The 22,310-nt window shown below is 50.1% G+C and overlaps 7 protein-coding genes across 7 annotated transcripts; 3 read left to right on the plus strand and 4 right to left on the minus strand.

The window, feature by feature from the left end:
* Nucleotides 1–986: 986 nt before the first annotated feature.
* On the plus strand, nucleotides 987–1,966 carry Aud_003661 (oxidase ustYa family protein; the record flags this gene model as incomplete). The annotated part of the gene is made up of 4 exons (XM_043288608.1): nucleotides 987–1,227; nucleotides 1,285–1,410; nucleotides 1,466–1,548; nucleotides 1,649–1,966. 4 exons carry the CDS (start codon nucleotides 987–989, stop codon nucleotides 1,964–1,966), a joined length of 768 nt encoding a protein of 255 aa, XP_043144543.1.
* A 1,138-nt stretch (nucleotides 1,967–3,104) lies between these two features.
* Nucleotides 3,105–5,025, plus strand: Aud_003662 (uncharacterized protein; the record flags this gene model as incomplete). The annotated part of the gene is made up of 2 exons (XM_043288609.1): nucleotides 3,105–3,514; nucleotides 3,564–5,025. 2 exons carry the CDS (start codon nucleotides 3,105–3,107, stop codon nucleotides 5,023–5,025), a joined length of 1,872 nt encoding a protein of 623 aa, XP_043144544.1.
* Nucleotides 5,026–5,716: 691 nt separating this feature from the next.
* Nucleotides 5,717–6,857, plus strand: Aud_003663 (alpha/beta fold hydrolase; the record flags this gene model as incomplete). The annotated part of the gene is made up of 2 exons (XM_043288610.1): nucleotides 5,717–6,128; nucleotides 6,232–6,857. The coding sequence occupies 2 exons, from the start codon at nucleotides 5,717–5,719 to the stop codon at nucleotides 6,855–6,857; spliced, it is 1,038 nt and encodes a 345-aa protein (XP_043144545.1).
* A 288-nt stretch (nucleotides 6,858–7,145) lies between these two features.
* Nucleotides 7,146–8,357, minus strand: Aud_003664 (uncharacterized protein; the record flags this gene model as incomplete). Its single annotated transcript, XM_043288611.1, has 1 exon — nucleotides 7,146–8,357. The coding sequence occupies one exon, from the start codon at nucleotides 8,355–8,357 to the stop codon at nucleotides 7,146–7,148; it is 1,212 nt and encodes a 403-aa protein (XP_043144546.1).
* Nucleotides 8,358–9,288: 931 nt separating this feature from the next.
* On the minus strand, nucleotides 9,289–11,598 carry Aud_003665 (putative vacuolar segregation protein (Pep7); the record flags this gene model as incomplete). Its single annotated transcript, XM_043288612.1, has 6 exons — nucleotides 9,289–9,922; nucleotides 9,979–10,198; nucleotides 10,247–10,618; nucleotides 10,671–11,161; nucleotides 11,214–11,236; nucleotides 11,323–11,598. 6 exons carry the CDS (start codon nucleotides 11,596–11,598, stop codon nucleotides 9,289–9,291), a joined length of 2,016 nt encoding a protein of 671 aa, XP_043144547.1.
* A 587-nt stretch (nucleotides 11,599–12,185) lies between these two features.
* On the minus strand, nucleotides 12,186–12,632 carry Aud_003666 (uncharacterized protein; the record flags this gene model as incomplete). The annotated part of the gene is made up of 1 exon (XM_043288613.1): nucleotides 12,186–12,632. One exon carries the CDS (start codon nucleotides 12,630–12,632, stop codon nucleotides 12,186–12,188), a length of 447 nt encoding a protein of 148 aa, XP_043144548.1.
* A 1,022-nt stretch (nucleotides 12,633–13,654) lies between these two features.
* Aud_003667 (ion-transporting P-type ATPase SPF1) lies at nucleotides 13,655–19,724 on the minus strand (the record flags this gene model as incomplete). Its single annotated transcript, XM_043288614.1, has 9 exons — nucleotides 13,655–14,114; nucleotides 14,167–14,303; nucleotides 14,355–17,665; nucleotides 17,717–17,792; nucleotides 18,380–18,765; nucleotides 18,823–18,887; nucleotides 18,950–19,341; nucleotides 19,417–19,521; nucleotides 19,572–19,724. The coding sequence occupies 9 exons, from the start codon at nucleotides 19,722–19,724 to the stop codon at nucleotides 13,655–13,657; spliced, it is 5,085 nt and encodes a 1,694-aa protein (XP_043144549.1).
* Between the last annotated feature and the right edge of the window lie 2,586 nt (nucleotides 19,725–22,310).

Here is a 22,310-nt window from a genome sequence, read left to right on the forward strand (position 1 = left end):
GCACTTGGGCCTGCCCCGTCATCAATGGAAGCTTTGCCCTGAGTATCCTGGTGTTCATCAGCTGGGGCCCTTCACAATTGGATATCTTTAGTGGGTTGGCGGAATACCTGGAGGACTGGGCTACAAGCTGCCAGGAGGGAAAAGAGCCCGATGGCGAGGAAAGAGGCCTTCATATTGTTCGATGTTCTTTGATACCGTGGAACAGGTTAATTCTCGGTGTAGAGAGAGGGACAGAGTTGAGGATACTGAGTGTAGGAGATCGAGGATTGAACCGCACTCGGGTGGAAGGAGAGGGAAGATTAATGTATTTATCTTCGTTCTGGATGAGACTGGATGGAGCGTCCAACTTCCAAATAGCTCATCTGCCTACACCGCTAATTCCTCCAGATAAGTCCAATGTAAGGTCTCATACGTAAGTTGAGATGCACTTCATGTTGTTACACAGAATCCAAATGCGTCATGTGCAGAATGATAGATGACTGGCCTGAGGTTGGCAGCACCAAAGGATAATTTATTTGATTCCTTGCTTTGCTGCTTACAAGAGGTCCTTTCTTTCATTAGTGACATCGTTGATAACTCTGTACAGCACTGTTGTATATCACAGACTGAGCGGTGACGGTACCACCACTGCAAGGGATAGCCGAGTCAACCTGCCATGTTAGCAATACATCGACAATATACAAGGGGCAAGCACTTGTGCGCGGCTGCTAAATACCATAGCTGCAACCACAGCGGGGAACATACACTGGGAAGTCCTTACACAAAAAATTGCATGTGCTTATACCCATCATTGTAAGGGTCTTGATGTAGAAGTAAGGATAACTGCTGGCCAGTAGGGATGGAATGGTTGTATTCTGTATGTACTGTGCGACTACAGGCGCCTCTCAATGAGCAATAAGTGACTTTTCTTTGTCCCTGTTTCTAACGAGGTCTCATAACCAGAATCTACACAATCTCTGTGAAGCCCTATCTTCTCTGCTGCCACCATGACACTTGGAAAATATGAACGTCTCCGACAGCTGGAGTCCTTAAATGACCAGAACATCCCATTTTTGACGGAAGACGTGGATGCTACTAAGATAGAACTCGGAAGGGCTCGCTACAAGCGACTTCGAAAAGTCTTAGTCGCTCAGTGGGTTGCAATATTGTTCCTCTGCAGTGTTATACTGGTGGGATCCTTGCCCATTTCGAAGATCAATAAATACTATATCCCAGATGAGATATATTGTGAGCTGGCCACCAGCACAGATGAGTTGACAGAGGGTTTTATACTAATGAATATAGCTCCCGCCCAGCATATTGTGCGATATCACAACATAGCCTTCAACCCGGCAAATCCAAAATCTAAGTCAAAGTATATGGGGCCTCCTACGGATGAGAACAACAAGGCATGGAGGGATTTATATGACGGTAAGCTTCAATAAGCCCCCACAAAGATTTGATAGTGTGTCCTGATGGATTATAGCCGGCATGAGTGCCATCCCGATGGAAGATGCTGCCAAGCTAGTCAACTCGACAGCTCCCATTCCAGGCGCGCCGGGGTATTATGTAGTTTTGTTGGATGTTTTCCACAACTTACACTGTCTTGTACTCCACCATGCTATGTCCCTCGTCTTCTCAATGCTGGGAACTAACACGCGCGCTGTAGGACACACTCCGCACAACAGTATGGGGCGTCCCCATGCAGGAACACCACGCACACGGTACCCAAGATGACATCTCCCTAGGGCCGCTTCACCTTGACCATTGCATCGACGCCCTCCGCCAGAGTATTATGTGCTCATCCGACATTAGCCCAGTTGTATATTCATGGAACGAAGCTGCGCAAAGGGTCAAAGGCTATTCGGGTACGGTACATACTTGCCGGGATTTTGAAGCAATCCGACAGTGGGCAATCGAGCATCAGGCACCGGAAATCGATTACAGTGTTCATGTACCTGATCCATTAAAGGGTGAGATGTTTTGACACAATGTCGGGTACAGCATGTTTTCGAATACTGTAAGGCTTTCTACCACTCACCTAGTGGACTGTTCGTCTGGAGGTAACCCGTGCGAAGAGATCAACAGAATCGCCATGGATAGAGGATGGGTTACAAAGCTAGTTGTTGCTATGCTTTTTCTTATCACTTGGCTCTAATTTATATTGATTTACTACCTCTGTGATGGACCTGGGCCTTCCTGGTAAGCCCTTCAGAAAAAGCTAGTGTAATTGGCATATTTCTATACGTCATGCTCCATTGGAAAGATGGGATTAGCGATGGCAGTTGGTTAAAAGGAAAAAAGTAGGTTGAGATGGGTGGGTAACTCCTTACGCATCCCCATGATCGGCTTATAAGTGACCAGGACCGTAATGTCAAGAAGCTCTTCGTATCATCTCGCCTGAGTCAATGCCGGATTATGGAATATTGTAGCTGGTTGGAAGTGGAAGGTATAACTTATATAATCCACTCTTGACTGGGAAACCCTTCAGTAGGAGAATAAAGGATGCCTATCTGTAACAATGATGCATAAGGCTTGTCCTTGGGGTCGTCAGCCCTTTTTACTTACTTCTCATGCGTCATATGTCCTGCTTTGCATTGACTTTATGACTACCTACTATCCTGACGTCTCTGCTCCGTTGCAGCCACATACTCGACCATAGCCACCTTTGGGAATGCTAATTGGACCCAGGGGACGATTTGAACTTGTCCCTTACCAAATGGATACCTCTATAGCTTAGGAAGAACCAAGCAGTTCATTCTCATCTTCTAAATTTATATGTTTTCCTTGGCAATGTTATACCTTCCCAGAACCACGTGGTAAAACTAAGGCAGTATCATATAGTCTGTCTAGATGAATTGGGATTCCTGAATACATACCCTAGAGCCGAGGAGTTAATCTGGTATAGACGCACTGCATGAAATGGAGGAGAAGTCTCTTCCATGGTTCAACAACACGAAGGCATCCGACGTCTTCCTGACGGTCAGTAGGCCCAGCATGAAGCAATTATGACCATTGCAGTCCGTTTTCGAGGAGGCATTACTCAATAAATGCACCTTTGTTATATCTTCTCCTAGAAACCATACTAAGGAGTACGCTGATATCCTTCCGAGTATTTTTTCGCCATGAAGCACCTTCACCTACTTTGGTTGGTCCTCGTGGCCAGAACACTTTCTGAGCCCTTTCAAGTCCCTTTCCAAGTTCCTCCCAGTAGCACAGCCCACAGCACAATTGCGCCGGAGGCCACAGGCGTCATCAGCAATCCTGAGAGAGTAGCAGATCAGACATACGACTATATAATCGCCGGAGGAGGCCTGACAGGTCTGACGATCGCTGCCAAGCTTCTCGACCATCCGGACAAGTTCAAGGTTCTGGTGATTGAGAACGGATACTACGGGTCTGAATACGGTCGCATCATCGACGACTTGAACGCATACGGTGAGATCTTTGGCAGCAGCGTTGACCATGCCTATGAGACCAGCCCCCAGGTCCACCAGCGGGTTGAGATCATTCGGTCCGGCAATGGCCTCGGAGGGTCCACTCTTATCAACGGCGGAACCTGGACACGTCCACACAGAGATCAGGTCGATTCCTGGGAACATGTCTTTGGAAATACTGGCTGGAACTGGGGACAACCTGAAAAAATACATGGACGAGATTGAGAAGCCTCGAGATCCAACGAAGGACAAGGATGTGACCGAAGGTCATCACCACCCTTATGACCGGAGCTGCCATAACTCCAAGCCTGACGAGGGCAGGGTAGAGATTGGGGCGCGAGATCGAAAGACCAATTGGTCGCCACTTATCTTTGCGCTGATGGAAACTGTCAACGAAACCACTGGCGCGCCATACCAGCAGGATCTCTGCTGCGGTATTCCGCACGGCGTGTCTATGTTCCTCAACACCCTGACCAAGGGGCAGGTCCGCACGGATGCTGCGCGGTCGTGGCTAGAGCCCGTGCTCAAGAACAACTCGGCAAAAGCCCGCATTACTGTCCTGACCGGACAGCTTGTGGGCAGAGTCAATCTCGAGCCAACTGAGAAGGATGACCCAAAATACAAAGCGACGGGAGTTGAATTCGGCACCCACCGCAAGAAGGGCTGGAGGTTCAACGTCAGGGCGAAGCACGAGGTTCTCCTCGCTGCTGGATCGACTATCTCCCCTCTGATCTTGCAATATTCAGGTATCGGTCCGGCCGATGTACTGTCAAACCCTAAAGTCAAGATCGAACAAAAGATCGACCTCCCTGTTGGCCTCAATATGCAGGATCAGACCACAACCTCTGTCGTCGCCCGGACCACCCCAGAAAGCAATGGGCAGGGCCAAGTCGCGTACTTCGCAACTTTCGCGGAGGTGTTCGGGGAACATGCGAAGTATTACAAGTCGCTTGTGAACCACAACGCCACACTGCGTGAATGGGCCGCCGAGACCGTCGCCGGAGGCGGTTTCCACAACCAGTCCGCTCTGTTCCTTCAGTATGTCAACTACCAGAATTGGCTGCTGGGCAAGAACAACGTCTCCTATGCGGAACTTTTTCTCGACACCGACAACCATATCCACATCGACCTGTGGAACCTGCTGCCCTTCACGCGGGGATACGTCAAGATCCTCAACAGCGACCCCTACCTGCGTAGCTTCGAGTATAACCCCCGCTATTTCCAGAACAAGCTTGACCTTTACGGGCAAGCTGCGGCGTCGAGACTCGCGCGTAAACTGACCCGCTCCGGGAAAATGGGAGAGTTCTTCGGCGAAGAGACGTTGCCGGGGGAGTTGCTGTCCGACGACGCGAGCCTGGAAGACTGGGCGCGCTATGTAAAGCAGAACTTCCGCGGCAACTATCATGGTGTTGGGACGTGCAGCATGATGAAGAAGGAACTTGGGGGTGTCGTCGACGAAAATGCCAAGGTTTATGGAGTTGAGAATCTTCGCGTGGTTGATGGCTCTATTCCCCCTACCCAGGTGTCTTCGCATGTGATGAATGTCTTCTATGGTATGGCCGTGAAGATTTCTGAAGCAATTCTGAAAGAGTATGATGATAAGAAGTAAGCAGATGTAGCAGTGGCTACATGAGGCTTGCAAGTAGCAGGGTACAGAGGAAATGGTCCTAGCCAACTGGTGTCACAGGCTACTTTAAGATGACTCTGGTCGACAGACAATAACACAACAAACAAGTGGTTAGTCAAAGATCCTGTTAACATTTTCAGAGTTCTGGCTGGCAGGTGAAAGGCCTGTAAGGGGTCATCATCAGGTATATGAAGTGATAAAAGCCTAGTTATTTGATACTGTGATGCTTAGAAGCCATAACCGTCCTATCATCAGTTCCGTCCTCTTATAAATGTACGGTGCTACGCTAATATGAGATTTTAAGGAGCATACTTTAATCTGCTGTGACCTCGTGCAACAGTGGTTCGCAACTTTCATGTTGAAAGTGGAATGTCATTACTATTAACTCATGATATTATTATATAAAGCAGTGTGTGATCCGGAGATAAGTCACTCAGAGTAATGAGGATCGAATGAAGCAAGGCGATGGCTTGGAGATGACTGAACCCATCAACGAAGCCAACTGCCTTACTTTCTAGGGTTTCGGGAAATTGACACCTCAGATATCAGGCATCATTATCACCGAACCCTAGCCCCAATGGGTAAGGCCGTAAGATCAGGCAGCTGTCAATTATCGTCAGCATATTCATTCTTGAGACTATGGACAGTTATTCACAATCATATCCAACTCATCATGTCTGATCCTCTCAGCCTCATCTCCAGCAGGTGCTTCCATCGCCGCGTCGTTCTCGACACAACATATGGCCCCCTCACCATCACATTCGCCGACATAGGCTGCACCACAGGCATCCCGCTGCTCTTTCTACCGGGTATGTTCGGCTCGCGCTATCTCAGCATCCCTATGCATGTAATCGCAGAGCGCGCTGGCGTGCGCCTGCTCGTAGTCGACCGGCCTGGAATGGGCGCGTCGACTGATGTACCACTCTCCCAGCGCATCGCCGTCTGGGTCGATATGCTGCCACGCTTGCTGGCCCATCTGGGTATTCCGCGCGTCAGCCTTGTCTCGCACAGTGCCGGGACCATTTACCTGCTTAATACCTGGGCGCATTGCCGCGAGATTATGAGCCCGGTCATTACTTTCTTAGGTAAGTAATCATTCAACCTTTCTTCCTCGCCCCAAAAGTGAGAGAAAAAGAAAACAAGACAGAGAAAAAAAAAAAGTATAAATAGCTCAGTATCCTGTTATAGCTCCGTGGGTTGATACCGCCCACTCGCGCGTTACAGCGATGCAGATAGCCCAGTACGTGCCCACCAAGGCATTCGCAATGTGGCACCTCATCCCACGCTTCTTCGTAACGCAGGCTACCCCCGCGCTGGCGTCAAGCGGCGCTGTAGTCCGACGAATGTCGTCACGGAGTAGCAGCGAAGAAGCGAAGGACCGCTCATTCCTCGATGCCAATTGGCGGCGTGTCGAACGTGACTATGGCGTGCCGCATGCTGAACAGGCGGAGCTCGCTCGCCTCGCCCTCCGATTTATGTATGAAGAGAACACCGTCGGTGCCAATAGTGAGGCCTTGCAGTGTCTTCGGAAGGGAGATGGTAGCTCCTGGGGAGAGTGCTCGGATTATGCTCACTGTGTGCAGACGCTGGCGGCCCATGAACGGTCCGCGGGTGGGCGGGTCAGTGTCCGGACCTACTTTGCTGCCAAGGATGCCTTGGTGGGCCGCCGGGGGCAAAAGTACTTTGAGGAGTGCTGGCGGGCACCGGGGTTGGAGGCTATCGACTATGTTTCTACGACGGTCGATGGAACGGACCACGATACTCTGGTGCAGTCGGTGGAGGTATGGGAGGAGATATTCTCTTCGATACAGTAGACGAATCAATGAACTCATGATGCCTTAGCCAGATTCTAGCTACTTATAATACTAAATCCTCGTTGATAGTAGCATACTGCTATGAAGAGACGATGTCACCAATGCTAATACAGTGGGTTAAAAGTGCAGGAGAGTACTCTCTTTAGATGAACAGATCTTTACAGTTTTGCTGTTTAATTCCTAAAATTGTTTATAAATTAATAGTTGATTGAGAGGAGTCTAAGTATATTACATGTGAGTGGAGTTCTTATTTTACAAGTACATAGGCCCATCACGGGCTAGAAATGATCAGAGTTGCATCCACCGCTCATCAGCCTGTCTGAACAGTGCGCAATGATCGGACCATTTATCCTGAAATGGTTCGAGAATGACCCCACGCTGCTCAACAACCTGATACAGCTGTTTGCACGCATCCTGCGCATCTCGAAGTATGTCCTCCGGTGCCGCGATGAGCTCCCTTTTGGTAGTGCCTTCCTTTGGAGCCTCATAGTGTAAATCTAATACAAAGCTCAGTCGTTTCAAGTTTGGAAGGAAGTCCGAAGACGCAAAGGCCTTCACCCAGTTGGCCCACTCGCTGGATCTGCCAAGAGACGCGGGACCTCGAAAGCGTAGGGTTGAGAGATTCGGGGGGAACCGAGTGTAAAGAGTTGGGAGGAGGTTTTCATCCTGGAAGATATCGCCCACGGAGAGAACAAAGGTCCTCAAATTCAGAAGCTGCGGAAGAAGACACGCAAACATCTCTTCAGTCGTGAAGTGGAAATCCAAGCCATGCGTGGAGCGAATGTTGAGTGTAGACAGGTTCTCTACAACATGTTCCAGAGCAATGGTCATCCGGTTGAACGTATCGATAGCATCGTTCTCCAGTATCTCCAGCTTCTCCATCTTCGATGGTACTTCCTTCGGCAGAAGCGGTAAGTCAGTGTTGGTGATCAGTGGCGGCGTCGCGCGCGTCCCCGCATACCGCTCATTCATTGACTCTGCGACGAGCTCCGGAAGCCATACTAGCTCAATCTTCTTCTCTTCGGGCGTTCCTTCGCGGACAGTCATGTACTTGGCCTCTTTTTCTCCGCGGGAAATCGCTTCCTTGTTCGCACGATACAGCTCAGCGCTGGTCGGCCCTTCAAACCGTAGTCCAGATGTCAGCAGCAGAACAAGATGCTTGACTCTTCCCTCGAGAACGAACGGACTGCGAAACACTTCTGCGCAGGCGTCGCTAACAAAAAGCCGTTCCAGCGGCCAGTGTGTGGGTAGTTCCGCATCATTCAGCTCCTCGTTGAAGCCCGTGCGCATCTCGAGATCCTTGATATTGCTGAAGTGATTGTCAAGCAGTGCCCATTCAACATCAGACGGTGTATCTTCCGTTATTTTGAGAAACTGGATGTCCCGTGGGATTTTTTCCAGTTGTGCAAGAAGGAGGTCTCTGTGGTCATCGTTTTCGATTTCGTGCGGGCCCTTGACCTTGACAGTGAACCGATGGCTGTCCGAATGATCTAGTTTCATACTGAAACTCCTCCGTGGGCATATATTCCGATGTAGCGGATGATTGATTGCTATCGAGATTCGGCGGACTCGCAACCGGCTAGGTGCGAGCCAGGGGACTCTTGTGGGTGATGACAGGAGGCCAGGGCAGAATATGTGCCTGGGCAAGAGCTATTCCTAGGTCAGCAATTTTTTCGTGACATAGGATAAAAAGGAAAGGAGGTTTATGTACCATGGTGTTAATAGGACAGCCGTTGTTTGTTCGTTTACCTCAGTAATTAAGGTTATGAGCTGCCTCCACTTAGCGTACCGCGAGTAGTTGCGAGATCCACAGCCTTCAAATATCCCTTGACCGCAGATTTTATTCCACTCTCATATGTAGGACCGAACTTAAGAGGATTATGGAATTGTTCCCCCACGCGAGCAATCCCCAGTAGCCGAGAACAAAAGGCCCTGTCGAACACCCGGCGCGATCCTAGGAAGTACACTTGGACCAGTGGTCCAAATAAGGTGCGGCGCCGTCTTGGCCCAGATCGCTCACGTGACCTGTGCGTCCTGTAGCCATGAATTGTTGACACATGAACTGGATGTGGGACACGGATGATTTTGACCAAGACATGATGATGGCATGGGCTGCAACGGTCAAACACAACGCAATTGATTTTCAGTTACTGCTCCTGTTTCCTCTACGAAATATTATGAACCCGAAGATATATTAAGAATACCAAGAACACAGCCACTCCCGTATCAACGAGCACTATGAATTTGGAGCAATCACACAAGAGATACAGGCTCAATAGCACATGCTATACCCAGAACGCCTCGTGCTATGCGATATCGAAACGCCATGCTGAATCCAATAACCAGTAAGCCACCGGACAGAATATAGCAAGCAAAACAATTCAATCCTGAAACATGCAGCGTAACTGCAGCAAGAAGCACCAGCCTCAGACTATGCACGAAGTTGGTTGCCGGTATATACGCCCTCAAAGTCAAGTGCAGCAAGCATGCCATTGACCCGGTCTATCTCCCGACTCAAATCCTCGACATTCATTGCAAGGCTGCTGACCTCATCAAATTTGCGACGTCTATTTGCGTCTGCAATCATTTCCGAAACGAAGAATTTCTGCTCTTCTAGGACGATAAGGCGTTCACGCAGTGCCTTCTCCTCTGCTTCCAAAGCGGAGACGGCACTACTCGTGTCGCTGGCTAGGCTGGTATTGCTCCCGCTACCAGCTATACCGTTATATTTGATGGACGCGAGTGCCGACTCTCTTGGTCGGTGACTACCCGCTGCATGGTTAGGCGGAGTCCCAATTGAGTTCGCGGGGCTTGCAGGTCGCCCGTTCGGAGTTGCGTGCCTGAGAATCTTGGGCAACGCTTTCAGCGGAAGCATGTGAAGGTGCAGGAAGTTAGTGGCTTGTTGATAGATGGCCTTTTGAAGCCGCTTTTGTGTTGGAGAGTCCGTCGGCATATCACGAATACGCCTGGCGGCGACATCATACTGGGCGAAGGAATCAGTAAGTCGTTTTCGAACTTTCGAGGCTTCAGCAATATGGGCCGCAGAAGGTGGTCGCCTTGGGTCTCTGATAAGAAAGTATGATGTTAGATATGGCAGCGATGGTTTAGATTCGCAACATACTGCAGGGTAGTGAGGAGCTTCTGAAATTTGGGTAAGAGCAGACGAATGCCCCTCTCAAACTGCGCAAGATTCTCGTACGCTCTGACGTCCGGAGGCCGGCGCATGATGTCTGCCTGAAAATCTCGTCGGTCAAATAGGGTTGATTTACACTCCTTGCAAAGCCTTATGTCAACATTGATAGCACCCGCATTCGGTGACTTTTCTCCAGCCGCCTTGGCCACTTTAACCGATTAGCGAAAGTGAGAACAACCCAACGGGGACAACATACAAGGCGTTATACTAAGAGGAACTTCACTTGAACATCCAGTCGCAGGGTCGCCGCACACGACCCGCCCGCAGGTTCTGCAATGATGTCTGCGAAAGGTATAACTGGTGAACTCCTGCTGGCAGAAAGGACACCGAAGTACCCCAGAGTCATCCTGCCAGCTAACAATAGTCTGCTCGAGCGCTTTCCGTTGGTCGTTTTGCCATGAAATTGGCCAGCGCTTTCCCCCTGATTGTATCTGATCTGGAGGTAGACTCGCTAATAACTGAGTGAGTCGCGTCAATCGCTTTTCCAGCCGAGAAATTTCCAGTGTGGCTTTGTCAACGGTCTGCTTCCTCACAGCCTTGAATTCGTCCATTCGGTCTCGAACCAGGCCTGGCTCAAGTCAGCATTGCCATGTCAATCACACAAGGTATAGACAACATACCATTATGGTCGTTGTACCCTTCCCTTGATTTATAACAAGTCTCACAAACCCTATACCACAGGCCTCTCACAGGCTCATGCTGCGCCGATCTGGACAGTTTCATCTGGTACATGGTATGCTCCTCGCAGAAGAGCTTCCCGCATTTACGACAGTTGACGCAGCCATTGGTAGCATTTAGGCGCTTCCCGCACGACGGCTCTAGACAGGCATCGTATAATCCCCGAACCTGCCAGTGATCCTTTGTGATGATGTCTTCGGGGTCCAGTACTCTCGGTGGCTCATTGTAACCCGGCTGAGGCACAGCGGGCCGACTTGGACCAACGGATGGGTGATGGTTCTCGTTCGACTCAAAGACGTCCAGTCCTTTTAGTTTCTGATTCAATACAGCTAGAGGCTGGAAGCGCTTTGCCTTTTCCATCTGCACCTTGAACCAATCCTTGACTTCATCTTGCCGATCGTCTTCGAGGTTCTGATGTACGTCATCGAGGTGTCTGGAGTTATTGTTAGGCACACGTCGCGAATACAGCGCATCGAAACAAATACCTATTCAATTGCAAGAGAGTTACCTGTAGCTCGTTAGTTATCGCAAGATGATATGTCTCCCATATCACGGAGCCGTAACAGGGGTTGAGGTGAGGGGTGTAGGCCATACCATCTCCTCACTGCAGATCGGACAAGCAAGCTGAGCTCCGGCAGCCGCCGGGGCCGCGGATATGGACGTCGCGCCATTTTCTAAAGAAATTCGGGAAGTGAGATCTTGCGTTTCGGATGAGAACTGGGAGGCGGAGGCCTGCGAGTTGAGGGAGAGGCTGCTGGCGGACGGCGATAAGATGCTTGGCTTCTGTTGCGGAGACAGCGTCGATGCTGCTGCAGCGAGAGCGTTCGGAGTGCCCAGGACACGACCTCCACCCAGCGTCCTCCGGGACATGATTAGATGCAGGTTATGGGAGCATGGGAGATAGACCCGCGACAAGAGGTAAGACTGGTCGGGTGTGTCGGCGGGTATGGGGCGACAAGGCGATGGTGAAGCGTATCCTGCCTAGCTCAGGCAATCAGGCTGCGGAGCTCATTTGAGGGGGCAGTTCATAGCCTGAGGCAAGTTATTAATGCCTTAGGCCTTAAGGCAGCAATATCTCCGCCATCAGATAATCACTTGTTATTGCTTCAAGATTACTCCGTACACCCGCTCCTAATTTCAGAGCCAGACTGCTCTACCTTCTAATGTTTCAGGACTTGAATATGAGTTTGGGGTTCATAACGATCGTAATATTTTTTATATCGCTGAACAACAAGACAAAAACCAACCAACAAAAGCAGATTTTTTTGGGTTTTTTCATCACCTTTTCGGCTTTTTTTTTTTTTTTTCTGTTTTGAAACCCCAAAATTTTCTTACTTTTCAACTCCTCCACATCAAATGCATATATACCAAGATGCAATCCCCCCTATGTACTGCCAGCGTGTGCCAACACCCCTCTCCATTCCTCCCACTCACTATCCTCCTTATCCTCCGAATCTCTAACGCTCATAGTCCCGGTGGTAGCTGGTCCCGGTATTAGGGTTGTCATATTCCCTATGGACATGAGTGGAGCCGTCATCGCGGCGATCGACGTCGCGGTGTCGATATGTACCGCTAGGATTCACTCTCTCACGGTGATGCCTCGTCGAGCCATCGGTACGATAGTCCATGTGCTGGTCGTACGCTCCAGAGCTGGGATCGTAGGCGGTCGTGCCGTAGCCGTTGTCGTAGGTGGTGCCGTATGTGCCACCGGTGGTGCCGTAGCCCCTGGTGCCATAGCCTGTGGTCCCAGCCGTGGTGCCGTAGCCGGTCGTGCCGGTTGTGCCGCCATAGCCAGTGTTGTCATAAGTGGTTCCCGTGGTACCGTAACCCGTTGTAGCGCCCGTCGTGTCATAGGTGTTGGTGTTACCGTAGGTGGTTCCAGCGGTATCGGTGTAGTCGGTCATGTTGGTTGCGTTGTGTTGTTATCACAACTTGCTATAGAGACAATATAGTTTTATACCCCTTTTCTTTTATAAGGAATATCGCAAGAGACTCAGCCTGATCGATACGCAGAATCTGATCTGATCCGGAAAATACCAAACTCTCTCTGGAGCCTTCCTCGGCCTGCCTTATATTATCCCTCGTGGCGGTGGATAGCACAGCAATGATCCCTTTCTGACATCACGGGCGGCGTCAACACCTCAGCGGCAATGAGGCGCGACTGGCCGGAATCGAGCCCAAGGAACGCGTCCGACTCCGATATTCGCTGAAAATGCCTCCATTCCATTTCGAAACGCCTCCTTCCGTGGAAACGGATTTCTTTCCAGACCATCAGGTCGGTTCTGGACTCTGATGATGTATCCCGGAGTGGGCGAGAGGCTCGCGGGAGTCCACCTTTGCAAGAGCCACCACCAGAGACGTGATGAAATTCCCTATTTGGGCAGATTTGCGAGTCACGTCTTCTGGAAAGGATTAGAACGAGGTAGCACATGCAGTGTCAAAGGGGGCACATCGGGGTAAAACACCAGCCGCACTGTTGTGCCGCATTTGCATCATGCTCGAATATCATGTCATTCTGTGATATTTTGTCAGTCAACGAGTTTCTATCCTGCTTCCGACTTGTGCTGACGAGGATTGCGATCCTTGTAATGTGGATACGCCACGGAGAACTTTATGTATCGAATCTTGGAGAATATATCTGCAGTTTGGTCAGCCAATGCTTCAGTGAATCTGGATGTAGACTCACATTCTATTCCCTGCGTGGACCAAACATCTCCTTCGGTACGTCCAATCCAACCAAAAAAAAATCTGCAGAATAACATGATTGTATTCTTCTATCCACAAGCATCAAAATATAGGGTGCATTTATACACAAGCGAACGACGCGCTTTGCGTATGTCCGACGACGAAGAGATAGTCTAGACGTCTACCTACTCCCACATCATTCTAACGCGAAAGAGTCAAAAGAAAAATCAAAACTCTAGCTTTAGACCTTCCTCTGTCGGTCCTTCTCTGCCTGACTCTCCAACTCCTCCTGCTTCTTGCGCTCCATCTCGCGCTGCAGTTGATCGGGCCGGCGAACAGCGATGTCCTTGGGCCGGAAGTCACTGAACAGGTTCTTCAGCACGTTTTCAATGATCCAGCAACCGGCGTAGTCAAAGACCATCAAAACAGTCAGTGTGACTTTGAACTCAGTGCTGAATGGAACAAGGCGCATCTTCTCATTCAATTCCGGAATGAACTCGGTGGCACAGGAGAAGGCAACGCCAGATGCGGCAACCAAGCCCCAGTACATCGCCTTGTTCTCGCGGATGGACTCTCTGAAGGGTCGGCCTTGGTAGTTGATGGAGAAAGTGGAGATCTGCTGGATGAGCTGGAGGAGGTAGATGGCGCTGTTGAGAAGCGATGGCTCGAATTCACCCTCCAGGTCGATATCGGATTTTCTCCTGGTCAACTGTCAGCAATACGAACTGGCCATTAACGGCACAGAATACTTACGGTTCTATGGAATAGACATAGTTTGACAGGTAGATCAGAGTAGCGATATGGATGGCAAACTGGCCGAGGACGGAGCCGATGATGTACATGTTAAAAATGTTCGGCTGGGGTCGCTCTTTGGACAAACCCTCTACGGACTGAAACGAGGGTTAGCACAAACGAATATATGCCGCACGATGCAAACTTACCTTGGCTCGGGAAATCGAAAGGAAGCAAACACTCATGAGCATGCCGCTGATGGTGACCTGGCCATCACCAAACTTGATACCGTCAAGGTAGATAACGCTCAAACTGTAGGCGCTGATCAGGCAGTTCAGGGCAAGGATCTTGTACATCTGAATAGTGGCCACCAGGGTACAACGACCTTGACGCAGGATGTTGGGGATCGCGATAACATTAGCCAGCTTGCTGGTGAAGGGTGCAGCAACCGAAGCGTCTCCCAGCTTGATTGTAGGGGGCTCGCTGTCATCCAATTCCTGCTCCAGCATGGACGACGTGAGTTTATCAGCGAAGCCGGCAGCTGCAATGGAAGCCTGCTGCTGTCGCTGTTGCTGAGGAGTCAAGTTGGCATTGGATTGCTGCAGAGCTTGCGCGCCAGGCGAGGTGATAGTGGGAATATGCTCTTCCTTGTCTCCTGCCGTGGCCAGCGTGGCGGCACCCTTGCGTTGAGCCTCCCTTTCCATAGCCTTCTGATAGTGCGGGTTCCGCGGTCCCGGGGGGTAAAGATGCGCAATATGGACAGGAACAGGCGGGGCTGGCTGATTGAAACGTTGCATCATGGCTACCTGCTTCTCATAGATTTCCTTCATCTTCGTCGTGCGGTAATGTTCCGCGATCTTCGCAAGGTCCTCGGGAGATCCGTTCAGCAGCGCAACACCGACGTGGGCCTGCTTCAAAGCTCCGACATCGTTGGTTCCGTCACCGCACATCAGAGTGGTGTAACCAGCATCCTTGAGTCCAAGAAGAATATCTTCCTTCTGCTTGGGGGACACGCGAGCGTAAACCCAGGTGTGACGCAAAAGGGTTGAAAAGGCCTTCTGACCCTTGAATTTACCCAAAGCATAACCGGTGATACAGATGTCCTTTGTTTCGATGATCTCAGGGTCCAAGTCTTGAGTTGGATCCACGTCGCGGTTGAACTTGTCATCGATGGATCTCCACACTAGTCTTGTACCGGACATGTCGTTCTCAGGAGCATCGAGGATAAGGACATCACGATCCACAATCTCAACTTGGCGCGCGACGTGAACGGCCGTCAAGGGGTTGTCGCCGGTGATCATGACCACACGATGGCTGCTCTCATTCAGCATACGTACTGACTTGATAGCGTCTTCCTTCAAAGGACATTGAAGGACAAGGAAGCCGGCAAAAACCAGGTCAGCTTCGATTTCTTCACGAACATAACCGTTAATGCGTCCCTGAGACAAATCGGATTCGGCAGAAAGATACTTGTATGCGAGGGCAAGAACACGAGCACCATTCCGAGTGAAGTACTTGAAGGTCTCTTCATAGTGCGGGGGCGTGTTAATCAACATAGTTCTGATAGTTTCAGGAGCACCCTTGACCCCAACGAAGGTTGCCTTGGTCTTCTTAGACGTCTTACGATCGGTCGTCGTCACTGTAGCAATCGTGCTTTGACGCTTGAGGGCAGAAGAGAACTGGAATCGTCTCTTAATCTGCACCGATTCAAGTGCACGGGGGCCTGCAGGTTGAGCAGCCTTGCTCATGAGAGTGTCATTCCTGCCCAGAGTCCAGCCGAGCCACTGCAACGTTGCCTTCTCCATGGGGTCACCAACAACTTCGCCTTCATCCAATTTCACCAGAGCGTGAGCGCTCGCAAGCACAAGGGTTGTGTGGAATGGGATATGAGCAGACTTGGCAAGTTCCGTGTGAGCCCCGTCCTTTCCAATATTGGCACCCTCATGGCCGAGGGTGAGACCAGCAATGCCGTCGACAACCAGGTCCTCGCCGGTCAATGTGCCAGTCTTGTCAAAACAAGCGATATCAACACGTCCTGCGAAGGGAATACGGAAAGGCTCAGTGCAGAAAATTGCAAACTTGCTCAGTGCAGCCAGACTCGTGTTCACCGCAAGACTGAGTTCCATAGGCAGTTCCGGAGGAACGACGCTAGTGACGATAAGGACGCAATCAAGGAGCAACTTCGATCTCTTGCGATCCTTCAATACACCCTCCTGCCACACATACCATGCCGCAGCGATGGCGAATATGAGGAGGAAAAGAATGAACAGCAGGGCTTCGACGTTGTTGGCGGAGACGCGCTCGGTGGAATAAATCATGGTACGAACAAGGCTTCCCTGGCTGGTCTCGAACCCGGTCTTCACGACCACACCAACAGCACCATTATCTGGAGGAAGGGGAACCCCGGACGAAAGTTTCCGCGAGTTCTCCGAATCCTCCCCATTCGAGCTGTGATGGGTGATCTGCAAGACTTTGGTGCCTCCGTGAACAAAGGCGTTCTTGTCCAAGCCATCCGGCTCAATCAAGTCGTCAGCGGGTCTAAGCTGGATTGACTCCTTCAGAAGCGGCGTACTCTCCCCCGACAGCATGGCCTCGTTGACAATAGCACTACCTTCGATCAAGAGAATGTCACAGGCAACGCCGCTATCTTCCTTGGTGCGATTAACAGACATCAGATCTCCAGGCAGAAGCTTGTCACTGGTTAATTCCTGCCACTTTCTCTGCCGGTACACCCAGACATCGTAAGGCTTGATGTTCATGCCGCGGAACTCGTTGAGCGTTCTCTGACGTTGCCACACGACGGTGCTCTCGAACACAACCAGCATGAAGAGGGTGAACAAAGAATAGTACCAGTATTCGTCCAGCATCCACAAGCCAACGCAGAAGACCTGGAAAACAAAGAAGGGTGCCACCGCATGCTCCTTGAATAGCTCCACGAATGTTGGAACAGGAATATCAAACGTGTTGTCTCCGTAGTGATGCTGGATGCGATCGATCTCCTCCTTGACGGTCAAGCCCTGGGTTTGCTGAAAGAACTTGATGGGGGGCTTTGGTTCTGCGTCGAGGACGTACGACAAGGGCGCGAAACATTGACGCTCCGGGTAGTAGAGAAAGCGGCGCTTCTGGAAGAGGAACGAGAATGTCTTTTTTCCACCCATTGTGTCGCAATGCAGAGGGCAAATCTCGGCGGAGCCAGCGTTGGCTACGGGGATAACTTTAATAAGCTGCGCGGAGTCGAGAGATCGGGCCTTGGTCGCGGTGAACAGGGTTTGAATGTTGATATTCCATTTTGTCATCAACCAAAGGAGAGACTGCGCTGTGATGATCGATCCGGACCAGACGAATGTCCATTCTTGTCCTTGAATGTATGTATCATAGCGCTCAGGGGAGAGGTAGACGGCGAAGAACGCAGGCCAGATAATCAGGAAAGGCCACACATAGGTGTGAAGTTGCGTAGGGAGAGGATTATGCAGCGACGCATACTTGATTTGGGGATCGTCCACGAGTTTAGCCCTAAGCACTGGTCAGTAAAATGGTCATTGCACACGACTGATTGATGATGTGGACTAACATGATGACACTCGAATGACCACGTCGGTCAAACGACGCAAATTATGATTAAGTCCCTCGTTTAGTAAATCATAGGACTAGGGCTCAGGAGAGATAACCTGACAGTGCCTCAAAACCTCCGAAGCTGTCCAGGAACGAGAGATAGGAATCTATCGCGAAGAAGCCACCTTTGGATTCCCTTTTCGAGGTTGCGCCGCTTGAGCCTGAAATAAGTTGGTTTTCTTTCTTGCCACCGATTGGCCAACGCCACGTGCCGGGGCTTTCGGACAAAGATATTTCCGGATGCTTGAATGAATCACTTTGTTGACCAATCACCATGCAGTTATGCTTTCTCGTCCATCAGTGGCTTCAGGGACAGCCGGACTAGGGGGTGAACTGTGCTTGGAACCAAGCAGAAGGGCATGTACATTGCTTATGTGCAAACTAGCTGACGCGCGCAGCACAACATAAAGCCGTGTGCCACACTATAACTTGTTCCTAACAGCCTACTGCCCACTAACTGGTGGCGTAGTAGAGACTTTCCATAACAGCCAACGCTACAGTTGCGAAAGGCATTTGCTTATCTTATTACAAGCCAGCGCGACTGATGTCGCCGTTGGAACACAAAGGAAGTCCATGGATTGATTGTTTATAGCAAGATCGGGGTTCTGCTTATGCGTCATACTTCATCCGAACTCACAAGGAAAGATTTGTGTACATTCACACCATGCAAGGGCTCCTGCTTGGGATTCAAGTCCTCCTGGCTGCTACTCTTGCTTCCGCGGGGGGAAGTCTGAACAGTCGTGACGACGGCACGCGAGTCATGGGGATATACGTCAGGTCGCCAGTACTGCGTCGCGTCTCGGTCATGCTTCGATTGGTGTGCCCCCTTGCCGTTCCCGTTCATACTCGAGAGGGGCACGCTGCCGAATGTCTTCTTCGTAGTTCTGCTCCTTCCGTAACTGCTGCGACGGAACCAACGGAAGAGTGGACGGAGAGTCACGAGACTACCGGCCATTATACCCAGCGATGCCTCCACGTTGGACCAGATACTGATGTCCGTTGTTTCGTCTGAGTGAAGTCGATTGATGTTAGCGCGCGATAGTATCATTCGCCGGGGACACTTACAAAGGAACTCGTGGGCTTTGTAGTAGTGCAGGTAGGGGATACGAACGATGACAGCAGAGCTGGCTCTGAGCAGGAGTTAGAAAACAATCTCGAGGCAAACGAGACGCAACATGGAGATGAAACGTACATGCATCCCATACTCAGAATACCAGCCAATGCAATCTTTGTCTTCCGCGTCATTTGAAGCTTCCAGACCAGCGAAATGGGCAGAAGACCCAGAACAAAGTCGCACAGTGTCGCAGTTACGCTGTAAAGATAGGCGATGTTGATGATAGTGTCCGTACTCAAACAGGTCCCTTCCGCTCCAGGTGACATTCGGTTCCAGAAATACGATACCGGTTTGCATTGCAAAGTCAGGACGAACCAGAACACAAGACCAACAACGATGGTCACTCCAATGACAGTCCACAGAAGGATTGCATGTATCTTTGTCACGGTGAGACGGAGGAGTGCTACCGCGATCGAGATTTTGGCGACCACAACCGTAACTACATAGCTTGTCTGACCAAGCCACCACCACTATGAGAAGACGAGCGTAAGCATGATAAATCCAGTGGCCCACAGGACAGAGTCAAGTTGGTTTGAAGGACATACAAATAGCGCTGTCGAGAAATGCTTACGCTCCACATGATCCAATTTCCGGCCCATTCCATATAGGGAGCCTGTTATACCGCATAAGGCGAACAAAATGTTCAAGGCCTGCGAGGGAATGAGTCCGAAGTTCCAACAGAGCATGGAGACATGCATACCATCGCGGCCACCATGATAGTATCATCCCACCCAAAGGCCTTGACCAACCTCAACCGGACAAAGCATCGTAAGCAGACAGCGATGAAAGACAGACCCAAAAAGACAATAGTGACGATAAAGATCGACGCGCTGCGATCTGGAAAATGCAGCATGATGACAGGCAGTTGACAAGTCGCCTATGGATAATTCCTCATGACTGTAAACCTGATCGCATGATCTCAATGACGGGGCGACAAGATAAGGATGAGGGTCCAACCTGGAAGTTGGAGACAGTCTCGAAGTCCCAGATGCTCTCAATGATTAAGTGTGGATCATGGTCGTTCTTAAGGAAAGAGACCCAATTTACCAGCTATTAACACCCTGTTACAGCAAAGAACCTCCACTAGAATAATAGCCGCATAGCATAGGGCAAAGTCAATTTGCGACACTCAAAAAGTTTAGCTGACAGAGTGGCGATCTAGCATTTGCCATTAACTTTGGTTCCGACTCGAATTACCGAATCGAGCCAACCCATAGCTGACTAGGTTTGAGAGCAGTGGAGATTCATGTTGATGACCAGTGACATTAGGTGCTCAGTAGTAGTCATGTAGCTGCTAATAATGGTAACCTATACAATAGTGCACACCAAAAGGGGCAAAGCATATTTAGGATTGGACGAACATCAGAGCCAGACACAGCAAAACTTGTACCCCAAGAACATAAACTTTTCCTTATTTTTCACATGGCAAATTAGTAACTATCGCTGTCGTCAGGATCAAAGCTATCTAAGCCTAGGTTGCTACGCACTACCTAGTTTTAGAGGGCTGCCAAGGATTGTAAGCGAGATCGAGCCTGGAGCGAACTTGCCAGGAACGGCATAGACACGCACTCTGCAGGCTGAAGCTGGGGGTTGTTGATGTGGACCTTGTCCCGTAAGTAGTCCCGCCAGAGCATCAACACGTGCAGGGGGGAAGCAGTTTCCAAAAGCAACCACGAATTTGTAATGATTGAAGGAAATTAGCGACGCATTATCTATCCTCTACTGGTAAGGTCTCGAAGCCGAAACTGGTATCTACATAGTGGAATTATGGCGTATGGCGGGTGAGCGGCAGAGGTAACATAGTCATTATAGCCACCACCACCATTATTTGTCAAGTCTGGACATATGACCGAGGCTAGAAGAGGGAAGTGGGCACGCCGTCAGGGATCTCGATTGTGGAGATTCTTGGTCGTCAACTCTTAAGCGACGGGGCACATACAGTCCAGCACCAGCTTACCAGCCAGTTCAGGTCTTGTCGCAGGATGCCACTGGATGGAAGTCCGTGGGGACGGAGACCACCGAAAAAGTACTGAAACTCAAAACGTGAGCATTATTGTTGATTTGATGATTACTGACAGGTTGTAGTTGACAGGTGACAGGATGTCGATCTGGCCCAGACAGAAGGTTCTGAAGACAGTCGAAGTTGAATCATTTCACACTCTGTCATTCCTGGCTGAACCCTGCTTCTATAGCAATATCGACGGAAATCCAGTCAACATGAATCCTGGTTCACTCGCCCATGGAAGTCGAGTTTCTAGCAAACTTAAGCAAAAATGGCACGCATTGGCCGACGAGAATCTTTGCCATTATGGGCAAAAGAAGGACATTTGTTTAGTTTGGTTGCAACAGCCCACATCTCATGCGCCTAGATCACGCTAACGGTGGCTACTAGTGGTGCATAACAATACTTATTAATAATATTCTGCTCGCTTCTCCGTGCGTAAGCGTTGAAGGATAAAATCTTTTTGACAAGGAACGCTACCATGGCGCTGGGTTGAGCCTACATTAGGCAACTTGAGGATTAATTATACAATCAATCTAATATACTTGTGTGGCGCGTCAAGTCTGCAGAAGCAGAAAAGTCTTGTGTGTCGCGAAGTAGAGTTCGGCTAGGCTAAACTGAGGCTTGTCTTCAGGAAGCAGAATCGGGAACAGATCAAGACCGATAATTTTGCCAGTCTCACTTGGTGATCGACAATTGCAGCATTTCGATCGTCCTCATGCAGCCGAAGTTAACTCATAAATGGCTACGATCTCCGAAACTTGCTCTGTTCTGTATTGCCCAGAAAGAGCCAGTGTTCTAGAAATTCTCCCCGACGCTTATTACAAGGGTACCCCTGAATCTCTGATAATCAACCTTTCGATCCGCAATGCTATGTTCACAGATCGTACGAGGCAGGTCGGTGTTATGTTCAGTGCAGAACCGAGACTCTGGACTCGTGGCCTACTGAAGGTGACACGGCTTGTTTCAAAGCAGGTTGGCTGGCCTACATGTTGTCGATCAGCTAGTACAGAACAATCAACATTCGAAATCAACACAGTATCTTACGGTTTGGCCTCAATTAGCCAGCTTAACACGGGACAACCCTATTGCTCCTTCACCCTAAATGCGTTCTCTGCAAGCCTAAGACGGCTCAAAGCATGATCCTGTAGCTTGGTAGCGGCAGCCCAGACTCAAAAAACCCACGTGGTTTATCCTGGTCAGTTAATAAGCTACTTTCGCCGGATGGCTTTGAAGCTTGCGTACAGAGCACTTCTCAAATTACTCATCTGGCGGCCGGGAACATTTACCGGGCGTTCAGTCCCTGACTCAATGACAGGCTTCAAGCAACTGAGACTTTCCGAATAGGGCAATTCTGTATCCTTCAAGCCAACTTGTCAGCTCGCTTAACGGGCGTTAGAATCCTAGACAAAGTGGATCCTCATCAGACATGGAAGG

This window comes from Aspergillus udagawae (genome assembly GCF_001078395.1).
Source record: "Aspergillus udagawae IFM 46973 DNA, scaffold_2, whole genome shotgun sequence".
NCBI classification, from domain to species: domain Eukaryota; kingdom Fungi; phylum Ascomycota; class Eurotiomycetes; order Eurotiales; family Aspergillaceae; genus Aspergillus; species Aspergillus udagawae.